The 19,060-nt window shown below is 33.9% G+C and overlaps 1 protein-coding gene across 40 annotated transcripts in view; it reads left to right on the top strand.

Annotated features, from left to right (window-relative positions):
• Positions 1–19,060, top strand: part of SLMAP (sarcolemma associated protein) — a 142,775-nt gene that overhangs the window by 82,488 nt on the left and 41,227 nt on the right. For 9 of the 40 annotated variants that reach the window (XM_045807433.2, XM_045807414.2, XM_045807416.2 and 6 more), the window contains exons 6-13: positions 3,130–3,225; positions 3,476–3,547; positions 4,868–5,008; positions 6,113–6,250; positions 7,323–7,491; positions 7,579–7,629; positions 8,119–8,169; positions 12,656–12,718. In XM_045807433.2, the coding sequence (XP_045663389.1) occupies positions 3,130–3,225; positions 3,476–3,547; positions 4,868–5,008; positions 6,113–6,250; positions 7,323–7,491; positions 7,579–7,629; positions 8,119–8,169; positions 12,656–12,718 (781 nt within the window). The remainder of the gene's footprint in view (positions 1–3,129; positions 3,226–3,475; positions 3,548–4,867; positions 5,009–6,112; positions 6,251–7,322; positions 7,492–7,578; positions 7,630–8,118; positions 8,170–12,655; positions 12,719–19,060) is intronic. The other 31 variants (XM_045807441.2, XM_045807442.2, XM_045807426.2 and 28 more) reach the window with 7 other exon arrangements.

The following is a 19,060-nucleotide window of genomic DNA, read 5'->3' as shown; positions in this document are numbered from 1 at the left end:
CCTGCTTGTGCGCACACGTGCTCTCTCTCTCTCTGGTATATAAATAAATAAAATCTTTAAAAAAAAAAAGAATCAGGATTATTAAGCCCAGAAAAGATAGGGTTCTGTACAAGAGAAGTTTTTTTTTCATTCAAATATGAGGACGTTTCAAAATGGTTCTTTATTCATAGATGACTTTTAAGTAAAATTAAACCTGGAGAGATCTTGGTTGCTTAGTATAATATTAATAGCAAATGATTATATAGCACTTACTGTACGCCAGACTCTAGTCTAGCACTTCACCTCTTTTCATTTAACCTTCAGAACAATCCTGTAAGGTACATATTTTATTCCCATTTTTATAGATGGAGTAACTGAGAGTCTGGAAGATTAAATAATTTATACAGTATTACACCCTTACTCTGTGGTAGAACTAGGATTTGAACCCAGACAGTCAGACCTCAGAGTCTCTGCCCTTAACCACTATGCTGTGCTGCTGGATCTGTAGAAAGATACCTTGATAAGGCAGTTACATGGAATGGGCTCCTGAAGAAGTTAATGCTGTATTTAAAGAGCCATAGAAATCTCCAAAAAGGAAATAAGTGGCTTTTTTTTCCTTCTTGATTTTGGGAGATTTCACCTGGATTATCGTCATTATTCTGGTGAGGGAAAATGGTGAAGAAAAACCCTAGATGAGGAATTTAGAGATTATAAAGTTTTTATCTTGGCTCTGCTGCTGAGTTCTGTGACTTTGGGTAAATCGTTTTACATGTGTAGGTCTTCAGTTGCTTTATAAAAATGATAGGACCAAACCAGGGATCCTGGTTCCTACATTCTTTTATAGGAATCAATCACTAAGAGCAGTTCTCCCTCAGTTGAGAATGTACAAGTCTGAAAATTGTCAAGAGTATCAATCAGATCTTACCTTCCACTGGGCATTATGTAATGGTGCATAGAAAAGCCGTTTTACATATTTGTAGTTCAGTAAAGTGTCTAAAAGCACAGAATCTAGCCAGAATTCCCTGGACTTGGTCTGTGGCTTTAACTTCACACCTTTTGGGAAGGTGGTTTAACCCTTTTGTGAGCCTCATTTTCTTCATCTATGATGTGGGTATAATAGCATGTATCTCACAGAATTGTGAAGAATAAATGAATCAATATATGTAAAGCACTTAGAACAGTGTCTGTCACATAGAATGTATGCCATACATGTTAGCAGTTATACCACTCAATAGAAAGGCACACTAGCTGACCTAGAGCTCTCTTATTTTTAGAGGTAGAAGAAAACTTTGAGATTAATCTTGTCTGACCTCCATTTTTCATGTGAGAAATATGAGGCTAATTATAGGTAAAATGATTTCCTGATTTCCACCGTATAGTTACCAGTCATCCTGGACTGTGAGTCTAATGCCCTGACTCACTCCAGTTCTTTTTCCAATTTTGTCAGTTCTTTGAATATTCATAGTGGGCATCATCTTTCACTGTTCTTTCCTGATTTTTGAGAGAGGATTATACTGTGCTATCTTTTCTGTATACATCTTTTTGAATTGCTAAAGTTCTAATGTAAATCATAAAACTTTTGAGTAAAAACTGAAATAGATACATTTCATGCCTTAGAACTAAAAGCCATTCCTGGAAGTATTAGATTTCTGTTAGGATGTGGTTCATGGAATTATGAAACTCTAAATGGAATTGAGTTTTTGTTGTTGTTGTTGTTTGAAAGATTTTATTTGTTTATTTAACAGCGAGAGACAGTGAGAGAGGGAACACAAGCAGGGGGGAGTTGGGAGAGGGAGGAGTAGGCTCCTTGCCTAGCAGGGACGCTTAACGACTGAGCCACCCAGGCGCCCCTGGAATTGAGTTTAAAAAGGTGAAATTACACCACCTAGTGGAAGTAGTGATTGTTTGGTGGTTTTGTTTTTAAGAAAAACTTTCTGCAGGATTTAATGTAATTTCCTGGATATTAGGAATCTTTTAATAGCTTAAAATAAACTTGGCAACTAGTCTCTTTTAAGTGTAAGCTGTGTTTTATGGCTTTTATTAGATTCCTTAATCTATATTTTTAGAGTTATATTTAAAAAAACGGTACCTGTAACTCTAATTAGATCAAATTTTCTTTAATCGTTATTTATCAAGGATGTGGAGAAAAATAAATGCATACTTTAAACCTCAAGTACTGTCTTTGAAGCATATCCTTCTTTTTTGATGTGGCTCCAGAGGTATTAGGGTAGTAAGTGTTCTTCTTTGGCTAATGACAGGAATAGAAGAAAGTGAAATTTAAAGGTGTGCCATAACCACAGCTGAATGCTGTGTGAGCGTTTTCACCTTGACTTCTAGTGAAGGAGACCCTCTTAACAGCTATCAAATGTTAACAAGTGACCTAGAGATAAGGCTTTGCTTGCCAATGTCCTTCTCTGTAAAAATATCCCTTTGGAGCTGCCAAATAGTTATATAACTCCTTGATCCCTTAATTACGTTGGTGGACTCTTATTATTTTTGGCATATTTGATTGCTGCTAAGTAGTATACAGTCACAAAGAATCAGAACACCTGAAAATGCAAGAGATTGTGAAACAGTCTCTCTCCTTAAATATATATATTTATATATATCATTCTTGAAAGGAAAAATTAAAAGACATTTCTATTTTAGATGTCATACTCATGCAGCCAAGCCATTAAGAAGTATCTTCCCTACTGACCAAATTGTTTGGCTTAGTTTGAAATGAGTTTGTTCTGAAAGATACGTATATATTTTTAAAAATTTCTATAAAATTGGAAATGGAGGGTTTTATATAGATATATATAGAGAGAGGGAGAGATAAAATGGAGGGTTAAACATTCGTTAGATTCTTCTAATCTGGGTTTCCTTTTTTTAAATTTTAAACTCTTATAAATTATGAGTAAAAGGAAAACAAAAACAGGGGATTTGTTTTCTGTTAATAGGGGGAGGTGCAGCTCAGTACCCCTAACAGACCAGGAAATGAGACTAAAACGATGTGACTTATATATATTTTACAAGGTAGATTTATCAGATTTGAAAGTAAGATATGAAGTGGGATGTAAGAGGAGACTGTTTTCAGAATGTACTTTGATTTCTCTTCAAGGGTCATGCTGAGTTTATTAGAATCTCTTTTGTGATTTGTACTATTAGGAGGCCTTACATCGGGAACAGATGTTGGAACAGAAGTTAGCCACACTTCAGCGGCTACTAGCTATCACCCAAGAGGCTTCAGATACCAGTTGGCAGGTATTCCAGTTGCCTTTATATTCAAGAAGCATTTAAGTATATTAGTATCCCTTAGATATTGATTAAAAGTGAATTTTTTTAGCAGGCAAAGTTATTTCTTAATGACCAATTATTGAAAATTTAACATTTTACAATGGATTTTGGTTAGTTTTATGATTTTATATCTTTTTTTGGCAGTAGCAACCTTTTTGGTATGTGTAATTTTTTAGTTATCCTGGGATTTTATTTATATTTAATTTTTCTTCAACAGGCTTTAATAGATGAAGATAGACTCTTATCACGGTTAGAAGTTATGGGAAACCAATTACAGGCATGCTCCAAAGTAAGTATTAATCTCAAGTAAAGATCCATAAAGAAAAATGCATAAACTATGCATGAAAAATGCATAGTTTTTTATGTAGCTTCGTTTCTTTGACTGTCATTTTGAGTACATGCTAAAACATTTATACGTTTTCACCATTCTTTTAAATCTTTTGTCATTATAGGAAATTTCAAACATACATGTAAGGAGAAAGAATTGTATATTGAATACCCATATACAACTCTTTCTTTTTTTTCTATCACAGTTGATATTTGCTGGAGAAACTGGGTCATTTGTCCTCTATAATTTCCCTCAATCTGGATTGTTATTTAAACATCCTTCTAGTTCTTCTCCCACACCATAAATTGGTAGTTTGATCTAGAGACTTGATCTGATTTAGGTTCAACTGTTTTTTGCCAACAATACTTCATGAATAGTATTGTGTACTTTCACCAGAAGGCACCATAAGGTCTAGTTGTCTTTCTTTTTGAGATATTAGCAATTTCCGATGATCCTTGCCTAGATCCATGGTGATGTTGTAGTTCTGTTTTTCCTTCATTTATTAGTTGGATTACTTCTGTAAATACTTCTATTCCCCCTCATAAACCATTTTGTTACCCTGAAGTCATTTTCTTTAGGAAAAGAAGGATAAGTGATTTTCTCCATTTATTTACTGGATTTCAAAGTAATGAATTGGTTCCTTCTCACCCACCAAAGAATGACTATGAAGTGTTTTTTTTTCCCAAACTTAGATTTAAATATATTTCGTGTGTTTCAGCCTATTCCATTTGTTGTTCTTACTGATGCTCAAATTATCCCATCTTTGGTGTCTGAGTCCTTTCGGTAGAACCCCAGCAAACTTTGATATCTTCCTGCTGTCATTTTAGACAAGGTGTTCCAGACTCATCTTCTACATTTCCTGCCTCAGAGCTGGAATCAGCTTTTTCCTCAGGCTGCTCTTATTCCTTTTGGCTTAACCATTTTTTTTAAAATGCTTGGCCCCTTTGAAAGTAAGAGATTATTTTTGCCCACAAATGTAAATATTGTGGCTTACAGAGAATATGACAGATAGGAGACTTAATTCATTTTGTACATTTGAGAGAAATTCTCCATTTCCTTTGACATTTTTTTTCTATTGGAAGTGTGGATTAATATATTTGTGAAGGCATAATTTACAATGCAACTTTTAAATTAGGCTTCAGTTAATACAGGGCCAACATTATTTGTATTTGGAGGTACCTCAATATAGAATTCAAAGAGCGTCATAATGTGTTATTTTTTCAAATGGTAAATACTTTAAAAAATTACTCGGCTATAATTGTAAATATCTTCTAATCCTAGAATCAAACAGAAGATAGTTTACGGAAGGAACTGATAGCATTACAGGAGGATAAACACAACTACGAGACGACAGCCAAAGAGTCCCTGAGGCGGGTTCTTCAGGAGAAAATTGAAGTGGTTAGAAAACTTTCAGAAGTTGAGGTATTTCATTTTAACAAATACAAAGTGGTAGTGTGATTTAAATTTTTTAGCCTAAAATTGCTAATATTCTAGGACATTTTAAACTTGAGTATTATATAGCTAGGAAATATTTCCTGTCTATCAAGTGGGAAGAGGTAGGATCCTGTTTTCGTTGTTAGGAATTTTCAACATAACCACGTGAGTCTGGTGCTTGTGTCACTACTCAGTGGCTAAGCAAATAAAAGCCTAATCAGGGGGTCTTACTGTGTGCATTCTGCTTAGGATTCAGCCTCTCACACAGTGGACTGTGATATGTGCCAGGGAATTGATCTCCTGTCACCTAATTTTGCTTTTCTTTCAATTGAGGTTAGTTAGTTGAAGGTGGAGAACCTTACCACTGTTCTTATTTACCCATCCTCTAGAGAAGAAAACTGTGTCTAACTTTGGATGTCAAAGAGAAAATAACTCTGAGGTCTTTTCTTGATCTTTTAGGAATAATCAAATGTGATTCTCATTGCTTTAAAAACAACCTAATCGATAATGTAGGTCATTCCGTTGAACCACTGCTAAATTATCACAGAAGTTATTTGTTACCGGATTTAATTAAAATGCCCATTGGAAACTGAATAGTAAAAATACTATATATAGTATAACTATAGAATATGGTGTAGTAATAGTTTCTAAAATAGCCTCATCCCATAGTAACTAATTCACTGTTGTGTCACTAATTTGACATTCAAGGAAAGAAAATTGCTTGCTGTCTTCTAATATTCTTATTAAGTTGATTATGCATATTATCAAACTTGCTTTCAGGAATTGATAGCTTAAAATATTTTCAAGTCTTACAGTCATACCCAGTGGCCTTTTAAAAGAGTAGTTATATAAAAGTAACATCTTTTCCTCCCCTGCCCCCTTTCTGTTGTTTTGTTTTTCTTCAAATTTTTTGTTGTATTTTCTGTTTTAGCATGTACCTAAAGTAAATTAAAATTCTTATGTTGTTTAACTCTTATGTAAAGGCCAGGGCAGATGTTAATTTAGAACAGCCCATAGAGTTAACACTTTTTAGAAATTGAATTTAGAATGTGCATTTATTCTAAATTAGTTATCTGTAAACTTGAATTACAGCGAAGTCTGAGTAATACTGAAGATGAATGTACCCATCTTAAAGAAATGAATGAACGGACTCAGGAAGAATTAAGAGAATTAGCCAATAAATATAATGGAGCAGTTAATGAGATTAAAGATTTATCTGATAAATTAAAGGTATGTATTTACTCAACCTGAAAGTATGTTAATTGTCCCTAACACACTGGACAGTTAAGAGGTTAGGTATTGCTGAATAGTTGTTGATGTAAAATTTGGTAATGGTTGAAATTTGTAGCAAAAATAAGGTGCCATTTAGCCCAAACCCCATTGCCACAGATAATTGAAAGTCTATAAAAGCTGACATACTTCCTCTGGATGGAAATAAATAGTACTTCCCAACAGGCATCTTTTAATATATAACAGGAAGTAGATGTAAATCAGCAAACCCCCAGATATTTAGACTTTTTAAAAACTTGAATCTGCTTATCCTTGGGCAGCCCCAAAAGCAGAGCCCAACTATGTTGGAACAAGCGCAGAAGTAATCTTGGAGTGATCTGTATGGACCCTTGTAACTTCCTGGGATGTTATTAACTGCTTCAGCTACAGCTCCCTATAGCTATAGGACATTTAGGATTAGGACAGATGAGGCCAGAGGTAATGTCAAATTGATCATTTAAAATGTTATAACTCAGTTTGTGAAGACCCATCTTTAAATAATTCAAACCATGGAATGAGTGGCTAGAAGATATGTATTTGTTAGAGAAGACCAGGGCATACCTCCTCTCTGTGTGGTTAGTGAACCTGTAATAGTTTCAAAGACTGGTCTTGTTAAAAGGAGGTCATTTTGGAAAGTGCTTATGATCATCATTCCTTCACCTAAACACAGTTTTGTTTAAAATATCAGAGTAAGTTACATTTTAGAACTTACAAACTAATTTAAACAATAGTAATTTCAGGGGAAAACCTTACATATTTCCCTCTTGAAAACTGTGGAGTTTTTCATTTTGACCCCCTTATCTGTATGTATTAGGCCTGTTTGCCTGCTACAAGTTTTTCTTTCCTAGGTGATAGGGAAGCATGACCTCAATGCAGAGCACTTTTGACATTATTTTGACATTTACAAATATGTTCTATACTATTGAATATTCTCCTTAGAAGTTTATGGTGAATAAAAGCAGTCCTGCTATAGGCCTCTGAAAGCAATTTCAGACTTTATGAAATAACTGAAAATTTTTTTCTTTCTCAACAGGTAGCAGAGGGAAAACAAGAAGAAATCCAACAGAAGGGACAAGCTGAGAAAAAAGAATTACAGCATAAAATAGATGAAATGGAAGAAAAAGAACAGGAGCTCCAGGCAAAAATAGAAGCTTTGCAAGCTGATAATGACTTCACCAATGAAAGGCTAACAGCTTTACAAGGTAAGTTAGCTAGTCCAGAAGTTGATTTGATTTGATTTTTTTTTCTTTTATCTGTGAAATATCTTTTTCTTGGACTTTTATTTACAGTACGGTTAGAACATCTTCAGGAGAAAACTCTTAAAGAATGCAGCAGTTTAGGTAGGTGTGTTACCATATTTCTTATTTAAAGCTGAATTTTTTCATTGAACTTTTGATGTTTACTCTCTCAGGGGGTATTTATTTTAGAAGGGATATTTTATGTTTTAGGTATAAAGTATCAACAGTCTTTCAGAAAATTTCCTTTGAAAGTATGCTTGATTGCCACCAGTGGGCACCATTGTTTAGTCCTTGAGATAAATGAAATTTCTGCATCTGAGACATTCTACTTAGAGATATTTAAATAAGAAAAATACATGCACAGCAGGACCCTTTTTCTTTTGAGGTACATTGGAAGGCTACTAGGCAGTTTTAGCTTTTTCTCTGAGTCAATAGAAAATGGCCAGTTGAACCCTTCTTCTAAAAACAAATTTGAAGTGTGCTATACTGTCTTAATGTAAGTAGGAATACAGAATGCCATGGTTACACTTGAGGCCAGTTTTAAAGTAACACTTTCTTTGATCAGGCAATGATACACTGTCTTAATCCTAGGGATACAAGTTGATGACTTCTTACCTAAAATAAATGGGAGCACAGAAAAAGGTAGTGTAAAAAATTTAAATGTTTTTCTTTCATGATATCCTTTTACTATTTAAGCAGGATAGAGAGGTCAGCGTTTTAAGGTTTTAAGTGTTTGGAACGAAAAGCACGCAGTTCATAGACCACTGAATCCCAGCTTTAAAAAAAAGCTTCCCTGTATTTTGTAATTCTTAATGCTATGATTTTTGGTTAGATATCCCTTGTTATATGGAAATTTTAACTCTTCAAATAACAGGAAAATGATAACGTTCAACTTTAACATTGGTTTATATAGCATAGTATAGCTTTCTCCCCCAGTATATTTTTCAAAGAACTCTACTACAATTTTCTTCCATCAGGTACTGTTTCCTGAGGATATTGGGCCTCCAGTTTTAATGTTTGTGTCCTGCCCTATCCCTGGCCAAGAGTTTACTTAACAGCCCATTGAGCTCTTGGATATGTCATAGAAACTGCTTTCTTTATACTGTACACATCTGTTTCTTTAATCAGAAAAAACAGGGTCAGTCATTTCTGCTATCTGAAAGATCATTTATTGTTAATGATTAGTTTACTGTGACCCGTCTTTCTGGATAGCTTGCATTATCTCTTGCCAAAATGTGTAGCTACTCTTGGTTTTCCTGTTACTGCATGGGGCACTTTTTACCCAAAGGCTTGTACATTCCTTCAGTTGTGAAGATCCCCATGCACCCTCCCCCATTTCCATCCATCCAACATTATTTGAGCACCAGCTATGTGCCAGATCTGCATTAGGTGCTTGAAGTACAGAATGAATAAAATTATTTTCTGTGTTTACAAATCTGTGTACCTCTCATCTTAGTTTTTATACCAAAGTTAGTGGAAGATAGGTCAATACTCAGAACTTCTTATTAATATCTTTTTCATGTATCAGGGGATATCTTTATAGTTCTTGGGGCAGCAGCCAACTCTGGTAAAGTTAGGAGGTGTTTTTTGGTTCTTGTTTTTGTGTGGTTGGTTTTTAATCCGGAACCGGAAAGATAGGCTCAAGTAATCACGTATATGTGAGCTATAAGCTCAAGACCTAATATTGCATATATTCTGTAACAAATCTTGAAATTTCTAAATTAAAAGTTATTGTCATTAATCATTGTTATTTGACTATATGTGTTTTATAAAATACATCTACATTTTAGAACACCAGTTTGAGTTTCAATTTGAGAATTTTTAAAGGTGTAGTTTATATTCATTACTAATATTACTAATTTCTATTTATTAATTGTATTTAGCAAACATATATGAAATGACTTAATCCTCATCTTCTAAAAGCTTGTCATTGTTAAACAAATTTTTATTTTTTGTTGTCATTATTTGCTTTTTTTCCCCTTTCTGGCATGAGCACTTTTCATTCCAATTCATCACCGTTTCGATTTAAGCATGTATTTATTAATAATGTTAGTGTTAACTCAAGCTGGGAACATGCCCTTGCTTCACTTAAGAGAATCCCTTTATATACACTAAATCATCTTTATATTATTTTAGAGTTGTCAGATTACTGCTTAAATTTTTTTGCCAATTCCAATTGATTTAGATGAGAATAGTTGGAGACGACTCCTTGATTTTAGACTGAATAAGATATTTTGGATACTTTAGGGTACTTCTTACCATGATTGTTTTTTCCCTACTGGTGTGTTTGGTTTTTTAGTGGTGATAAATTGAGTAGTGTGAGTCACCTGCAGTATATCTTTAACGAAATGAAATAGTAAATATCTTGATATGCACAAAAGCTTCATTATACCAGATTTAGTACAGAGTGGATTTTGGAATAAGATGAGTCTGTTCTGAATCATTTGTTATATAATAACAAACCAATTATCAAGCATTCCAGTATTACCAAAGTCCATAGCCACAATATGCTATCAGATATGACTTTATCTAAAATTACTCTTTAAATAGTAGAGAGAGAAAAAAGTATAGTTTTAAGAGAATATTTTTTAAATATCTGGAAATGTTAAGATTAATGCTGTTTCTCTAGTAAACTCTATTTTTGAAATTACTAAAATCTAAAGTAGCTGATATAGGCACAGGTTTTATACTATAAATGTTTTTGTATCTTATCTGATAAGCATAATTCGAATGTATCTTAGTATAGAAAAGCTCTAATAGAAATATTATGAGAGTCACATATATAATTTAAAAGTTTCTGATAACCACATTAAAAATATAAAAAGATACAGGTGAAGTGTTAATAATGTGTTTTCATAATGTTTCATAATATATTTACTTTAACCCACTATATCAAAAATATAATTTCAACATGTAATCAATATTAAAATATTATAAGTAAAGTATTTCACATTCCTTTTTCCTTGGTAAGTTTTTGAAACCAGTGTATATTTATTTTACAATTACAACATATCTCAATTCAAACTAGCCATTTTTTCAGGGCTCAGTAGCCACATGTGTATTGAGCATGTGTATTGGACAGCACAGGTAGTATAGAAAATCAAAATTTATAGGAAAATCGTGTATAAATAAAACACATTTTAAGTATCACAGTTCTCTCTTTTGTTTCTGTATCTGTCTTTCCTTTACATTTCCACAGCCCTATTTGGGATCTTAGACATGCCTCCCCTTTTCCCCCACCTTAAGTATCTGATCTCTTTGCATTATCAGTGACATCTTTTATACTTTTGGCAAAGTGAATTCCCAAGGGGCTGAATTCAAGTAATGAAGTATTAAAAGTGTCATGACCCAAATCTTTTACATACACTATCTGAAAGACTTTCCTCTTATATCTTAGAAAATGCCTTTTTAGAAGTCATATATATATATATTTATATTTATATTTATCTTGCATTTTATCTAAACTAGTATAATAAATATTTTAATCTAGAGTCCAGATATTAAAATGAGAGTAGAGGAAAGGGTGATTCGGGGCTTAGTGAGTAACGGTGGGATGTGCTGCAGTAATAAATGTCATCTAAAGTCCTGTGATGATAGTCCAAAATTTTGTTTCATGTAAGTTCTATTAAGTCCTTTAGGTTAAAATTTGGTTTCAAATGAGTTTTCTTATTTAACCATGATGTTGTATAGTTGGAGTTCTGAAAATGTTATCATGGCTTAGGTAGGATTTATGTAAAACAAACTTTGATCATGGTAATTACTGTTTAACTGAGGGCTTCTGTTTTGGATTTCTGGGCTCCAATCAGCAAATGCTATTTATTAGACTTTTTTTTTTTTTAATTTCTGTTGGCAGCTAGCCTTTTTTTCTTTTCTTTTCTTTTTGGGACTATAGTGTATTTTTGTGTAGTGTAACTATACAACTATACAATTATATACAACTATACACACACACATATATATATAACTGTTGACTAGAGGCTCTGTACACCATGTAAGTAGATAGAGAATGACGATTTCAGCAGGAAGGTAAAGGAGATGGCATCAGTAAGGATGTCAATAGAAGTTGTAATGTGATCAGAGTAGGAGATGCCTGCCTCTCAAGCAAAGTTGAGATGATGAGGGGTGAGGTGGGTTGAAATGAGAAAAGAAAAGAGGCTTTCACAGGCTGAGTGGTACTAACTTATGTTCTCTTTGACAGCTTTTAGCGCTTTCACACCTTCCAGATAGTCATCATATTGGGATATATTTTTAGCACTTGAACTTCCAAAGTCTATTTACTAGTTTTGAAAGATCCAGAGATGTAATTGAAGGATATTATCCAGATTCAGAAGTTAACTCTTTGAATCAATGTAAATTAAGATTATTTTAAGAAAAGGGTTGAAACTTTTCTTAAACTCCTGTTAGGTTTTGATTCTCTCCACTCATTAAAACAAAACAAAACAAATTCTGTTTGACCTGAGCAAAACCATTTTCCAGGCTCTTATTTTAAAATGTATAGGCATTGACTTTAATCATTTGGGTGGAGATAAACAATGTAATATTTTGAGATATATAAAGTACAGATTAAATGACTCAAAGGGAAAGGTTATTTGTGAAATGAAAGTCTAAAAATTGAAATGTTGCATCAGTGTCTTAAAATTTTTAAGGCATTTTTTCATGGTATTCTTAAAATATTTATCTTTTGCCTCTTAACTAAGAAGAATAGCTTTGAAGAGGGACTGTTAGAAGACAGTTATTTGAGAATTAATTCAGTAAGAACAAATAATAAAATTTAAAAATTATTTACAGGTATTTATTAAGCTGTCATGGAGAAAGGTGTATTTTAAAAGTGGAAGAAGCTTTTTAAAGCAATATATCTGTGGTTTTCTTGAGCTCTTTGGATAGAAACTGCACCTTTAAAAGCTAACCATTCAGGATACAAATCAATGATTATATAATTATAATTTTCAGTCATTTAGCTTTATTTAACTCCAAAATATGTCTGCTATTAATATTAAAAATATATTAAACTTTTATGAATCTTATTCAGAGTTACTCATGTTAATACATTTCAGTTTTCCTACCTTTGCTGTTGGTTTTCAAAAACAGCAACAAACTATATCCTTAAAGGTGTTTCTTTCTTTATTAGAGCACTTGCTTTCAAAGAGTGGCGGGGACTGCACTTTTATTCATCAATTCATAGAATGCCAGAGTGAGTACAGAGTATTTTTCACATTGATTTTAATGAAGTCAGGGGCAAAAATTGAAAAAATGAGAGGAAAAATGAAGATCTCAATGTGTTTGTTATGGTAGAAGTGCAGAGGGCCATCTTCAGACAGCAGCAATACTTTTCATACTGTTTTGGCTTCTCTCTTTTGAAAAAATTATTTTTGTGGCATTTGCCTTCAAAGATGGATTTCATATTGCCCACCAAAAAAAGGAGGAAGTTTCAGGCTTTTAAATAAAAATTGTTGTCGAGCAGGGAATAAAATGGAATGTCAAGCACCTAAACATTAGCCTGTTTTATTTAAGTTCTAGTTCTATCAGATTTGCATTTGAAGTTCTTAAATAAATTTCTTAAATGATTAAATGAAGCCATGAAAACAGTGATTTTGTTTGGGCACTCAGATCTGAAGATGGCCCTTAGGGCAGCAGGACCTTTTAGGGAAGGAGTAACAATAGATTGTTCTACAGTCTGACATCAACCACCTACCCTTGGAAAGGCTGTCTTTAATAATAAAGATGGATAGGTTGGCTTTTGAGGTGATTTGGACCTCTGCTGAATTCCGAGTGAAAGTATCATGAATTCCCTCTTACTTGAAAATCAGTCACGTGGCTGCTTAAATCATGAGGTTGTGATATTCTTTTGGTCTTAGTGATAATTAAAGGTCACTATGTGTAATAAAAGATTTATTGATGACATCTATATTTTTCCTACCAGACATACAATACATTTTGTTGAGCATTTTTCTCTTCCTGTTCGCTCTCTTTTTGAAACGAGCGACTTCTCATGTTTTTATGCTCATGAGTTCATCTGTGGACGTGCAAGCATATGTGGTTCTCTCTCCTCCCCCCCCCACAATCTCAGGAGCACTTGAGGCTTATAAGGGCCACACCTGGTAATTATAGCAGACAAATGCAGTAGATCAAATGTTATACTCCCTGGAGATGTCTTAAGGAAACCTGGAATTTCATTTAATAGTTTTAGAAGAGCTTCTGTTTTTGTCCATTTTAGAGACAGTGATGTTGAATGTCAATTTAATTCTATTTTGAGGAAAATTATTTAATAAATATGGCATATATCTTGTCCTTTAAAACTTTTTCATAAAGCAAAGATTAGCCCATGTTTTTTTTATCTTATTACTAAATTTCAGTTTTATGGGAAATTGGCACAGGGATTTGGGACAAAATAATTGGTATCCACTGAAACCAGCTAAAAGCAGAATATAGAGTCTAAAATATAAATCTTTAGGAGACTGATTTTATACTTAGTTTTATTACATATGACCATTTTTAATGTTTATTTTATTAAAATTTTTGTGACTTGTATTTTGAGCCCAAAGTAATAAGAATAGAAAACTATAAAAAAAAAGACTAAATTGCAATTTGCAAAAATCATTTAAAGTATTATTATAAAATGTGTAAAATATTTAGCTATAGTTGTAATATAGAACGACGTTTGTTTCACATTAAGAAAAAGATATTTGGAGGGGCGTCTGGGTGGCTCAGTCAGTTAAACGTCTGCCTTCAGCTCAAGTCATGATCCCAGGGCCCTGGGATCGAGCCCCACATTGGGCTCCCTGCTTCTCAGGGAGCCTGCTTCTCCCTCTCCCTCTGCCTGCAGCTCCCCTGCTTGTGCTCACTCACTCTCTCTGTCAAATAAATAAATAAAATATTTTTTTAAAAAAAGAAAAACATGTTTGGAGATTTTTATTGTGTCATAGTTACGAGAGCCAAATGGACCGGTAAACATTCAGATATAGAGCAGAAGTTATGTAAATTATAGCAATCCCCTCAATGGGGGGGGGGGTTATTAGCTAATAAAATTATGTTTATGAGAACTATGTAATAGCATGGGGAAAATGTTAAATGTGGTACAGAGGGGAAAATGATAATATAAAATCCTTTTCTTGTGGACAAAGAGTGAACCAAAGAACAAAAAAATAAAATGCAAGTATTCCTAGATGTCTGAATCCATTGGGTCCCTAAGTGCCAACAGAGGAAGTTTGGATGTAAATTCATGTATCTAGGGATATAGCCCATTATCTGAATCTGTTCAGTTCCCGAGTTTTGGTAACAAGTAGCAAGGGTTTGGTTAATGAGGATTCCAAATCTGTTGGCTCCTTATATTTGGATAGCCAGAGTTGGCATACTTAGTTAATTCTGGTTTGATTTGTTGTCAGAAGGGATATTTTCATTATTTTGTAACAAGTTGCCGGTTATAAAATAATACCGGTATAGAAATTGTTTTGTTTAATAAGTAATATGGTGAGCAAGGCAAATTCAGCATAAATTATACAGAAGTGAACTTTTGAAACAATTTTGGATTATGTTTTTATAATCTCACACAAACTTTTTTGCCATTATTTTTATTGATAGCCATCTTGAATTGATTTATGATTTTGAAATGTTCAGTGAACAGTGACACTTCATATTCTTATTTCCAGTCTTCTGTTTATTTTTTTTTTAAGTTTTTTTTTATTTTAAGTAATTTCTACACCCAACATGGGGCTCAGACTTAACCCTGAGATCAAGAGCTGCATGGTCTACCAACTAAGCCAGCTAGGTGCCCCTTATTTCCAGTCATTTAAAAAGCAGATGTTAAGTCTAGATCTCATTATTTACCGTGCTTGTTGTATAATCCAATTAACCTTGTGTTTTAAAAATTAAAAGGCAGGGGTGCCTGGGTGGCTCAATTGGTTAAGCATCCAACTCTTGATTTCAGCTCAGGACATGATCTCAGGGTTGTGAGATTGAGCCCCATGTTGGGCTCAGTGCTCGGTGCGGGGTCTGCTCCAGATTCTCTCTGTCCCTCTCCCTCTGCCCCTCCTACTCCTCTCTCTCTCTCTGGAAAAGAAAAAAAAAAAAGAAAGAAAGCAAATAATTCACTTCTGTGGGATTCATCATGTCTATTTTTAATGTATTAACAGATTTTTTTCAGTTTACACATATGAATCCATAAGAGAACGATTTAGTTGTTGGCTGTCTCCATTTATAAGGTGATTTTGATGAAATTAAATGAGTTGGAACACATTTCAATTTGTTTTCCTTTTATGGTAAAAGAGACTGTTTCTTCTTAATTCTCTTTTAAGAGAAAAGCTTTTAATCCAGGCAGAGAGATTAGATTTTGAACAGATTTAAATATAACCTTTTACATAATTCCAGAACTGTGAAGTAAATTTTCTGTGTAAAAATCTACCGTATAAAATCTAGAATTAACAAGTAACTTTAATAAAACTTGCTAAAAATCTCTAGCAGTATTTTCTCTTCAGGGATTTGGGCATGAAGTTTGATTTAAGCAGAATTCCACATTCCATGTTCCCTGCAAATTTTAGTTACTCAAGGTTTACCATGTAAACTTAACAAATATGTTGAGACTATTGTGTTCTGCTGAAGATGCTTTTTGAGTTAACAGATTGTGTACCTCTAAATCTGTTTCATATATATCCTGTGACCTCTGTCATTTGGTTGACTTATATGCTGAGTGCAAAGATGAAGGGTAGAAGTTGGAGAATCTCAGGTCATAGAGACTCACTGCATGGGCATAGAGTGAAATACTCCCTTCTCTGGACTGCTGCCTGCACTTTTAATTCCTTTTGCTACTGTTTGGGTGAGGGCAGAGGTATCCCAGCTGGGTACCAGAGAAACTTTCTTCTGAGGTCTGCTTTGTATAAACAAACTGTCTCCATCCCAAAGGACATCTTCCTTCTGGTGATTGAGTTAACAAGTGCCCTGGAATAAACATCATGTCTTCGTATTCTTAATCCATGGTTACTACGAGACTTAATGGTTTTTATTATTAGGCAGAAGTCTAATTCTGTTAATATGTTGTGTCTTACTATTTTTTTTCTGATTTAAAAAAAATTTTTTTCCCCGCCTCCGAATCCCCTTTTGAAATTACAGTCATTAACTGTATATGTTTGTCTCATTCCCTCCTTTCTCTTAGGACTTTGCTCTCACATAAAAATTGCCTTATTTGGTGTAATGCACTGAATCAGTGTTGCTCTGTGACTGTTTGCTTTTCATCACTCTATGAGATCAGCCTCTGAACAATCTCAGGAATAAAAAGCCTGATTACATATTCTACTTGAAACAGATTTTTTAATTTTCATTTTTTAAACTTTTATTTCTCTAAGCTAAAGCAGTTTATTTATGACAAAGAATAGGAAACACTTGGTGTGGTTCCCTGCCCTTAGTAATTTATGTCCCCATTATAGGAAAATTATTTTTTTTCTTTATATTTTATTTATTTATTTGACAGAGAGCACAAGTAGGCAGAGCAGTAGGCAGAGGGAGAGGGAGAAGCAGGCTCCGCACTAAGCAGAGAACTCGATTCAGGGCTCGATCCCAGGACCTTGGGATCATGACCTGAGCTGAAGGCAGACGCTTAACTGACTAAGCCACCCAGGCGCCCCTATAGGAAAACTCTTGAATTTAAATTAGATGTTGCTAATTCTTTGTTTCTTAATTCAGAGTAGTTGTCCAATCTAGGATATATGGGAAGGTTTTTGTTTGGTGTTTATTTGTACCAATCATTTTCCCAGTTGGCTAGCTTTCCAACATTTCTACCAGGTTTTCTCCCAGTGTAACTGTACAGAAGATAGTCTTAAATTTATGCCAAAAGTGTTTTGACATGTAGATCATTACTTTCTTTAAAACAGATCTGTTTCTGTATTCTTGAAATTGGTTCATCCTTTACTTTCAGTCTGTCCTTAATTCTCAGGGATTTTTTGTATAAATACCCCCACACTGACCGATACGGAAGTTAAAGAGGGCACGTGATGTAATGAGCACTGGGTATCATATAAAACTGATGAATCACTGAACTCTACCTCCAAAACTAATAATACGCTATATGTTAATTAATTGAATTCAAATCAAAAAATAAGATTTGCCTGTTGCTCTAAAGGAAATTATCAATTATTTTCTCTTTTGTACTTCCTTATTCTTAGGTTTTAGAACAAGTAGCTTCTGAAACTGTTTTTTATGAGAAGGCAGACTATCTTCTATAGCAGGAATTGCTTTAGCTAATTTTATTTTGCTGCAGAAACGAATAACCTTGTGAAAGTCTGTATTATTAAAGTTAGGTGTCCCCTGTGAGATTATAAAGTTCTGTTTCTACTTTGTGAACTGCTACTCTGTGAAGGAAATAAATGGTGGGCTTGATGTTGAATGCTGATGGTTAATTTTTACTTTGATTGTATTTGATGTTAATTCTAATCTCAGTTTCTTTGCTATATTTCCTTTAAATGACCTTTTAGGTGACTGTAGCTCATTTTCATCTATGATGTGTAGAATTGGATCAGAGGATCCTTGATATGAATTCTCATTTGGTCCCTCACTAGCAGTAGGACTCCAGGCAGTATAACCTTTAAACCTCATTTTCCTCATTTGTAGAATGGGATGGTAGTACCTACTTCATAGGGTTATTGTGAGCATTAAATGAGATCATATTTACTAAGCACTCTAAGTAATGCCTGCCACACCGAAATACATGTTCACTAGTAGGTTCAAAAGTTACGGTGAAGTTGGAGAGAGTGTTAGTAGGAGCTTTCTTGCTGAAGTAACTTGTTTTCCCCTTTTAGCCCTGGTCACAAGGCAGTGAAAGCTGACTGATAACAGGTTTATTGTTCTTGTTAAAGTAATATGTTCCTAACAATCTAAAGACTCTTTAACTTTTTAATTACTAGTACATATGCCATTTAGAAAATTTGGTCCCCAGCACATTATCTTGATGCCCAAGTGATAACATTATTTTTTCAATAGAATCTAACTTTGAGACGTTAAAGATATTTTCCAGGTTGACTGTTAGAAATAACAGATTATGTAGTTCTTTTATATTCATCTGCTCTTCTGTCAGTTAAGATCCCTATGCAGCTGACATCAGTATCTGATATTTCTGTTTGAGTTTATATTCTGCTTTCAGTTAGTTGTAGCTATCATGTGAGAAAGGAGCTCTTTAGCTTGAAGAATTTAATCCAGTCTAGGCACACTTGTGCTCCTTCCACTTCTATTGAATGCACTGCTTTTTATTTTGTGCCACACAGTAATATAACTAGTACATAATTGATTTTTATCACCCAAGAAATAAATTTGGTTCTGTTCAGTCTTTGACCAGATTTGACAGTTTTTGCAACTCTACCAGATGTTTTCTGACTAAATAAACTGCTTAGGTGATGGTTCTCAAATGTCAAACTTACAATGCCCATCAGTTCTAATCCTTGGTAGGGTCCCTACAGAAATGCCTGCACATACTTTTCAGGTACAAATGGAAGAATATTCACAGCAGCATTATTCACAGTTCAAAATTGGAAATAACCCAGAAGACCTTCAG

This window comes from Ursus americanus, chromosome 14 (genome assembly GCF_024610735.1).
Source record: "Ursus americanus isolate L20-20 chromosome 14, mUrsAme1.1.p, whole genome shotgun sequence".
In the NCBI taxonomy this organism is placed as follows: domain Eukaryota; kingdom Metazoa; phylum Chordata; class Mammalia; order Carnivora; family Ursidae; genus Ursus; species Ursus americanus.
Note: the sequence above shows the minus strand (reverse complement) of the source record. Positions and strands in the feature narration are given on the sequence as shown.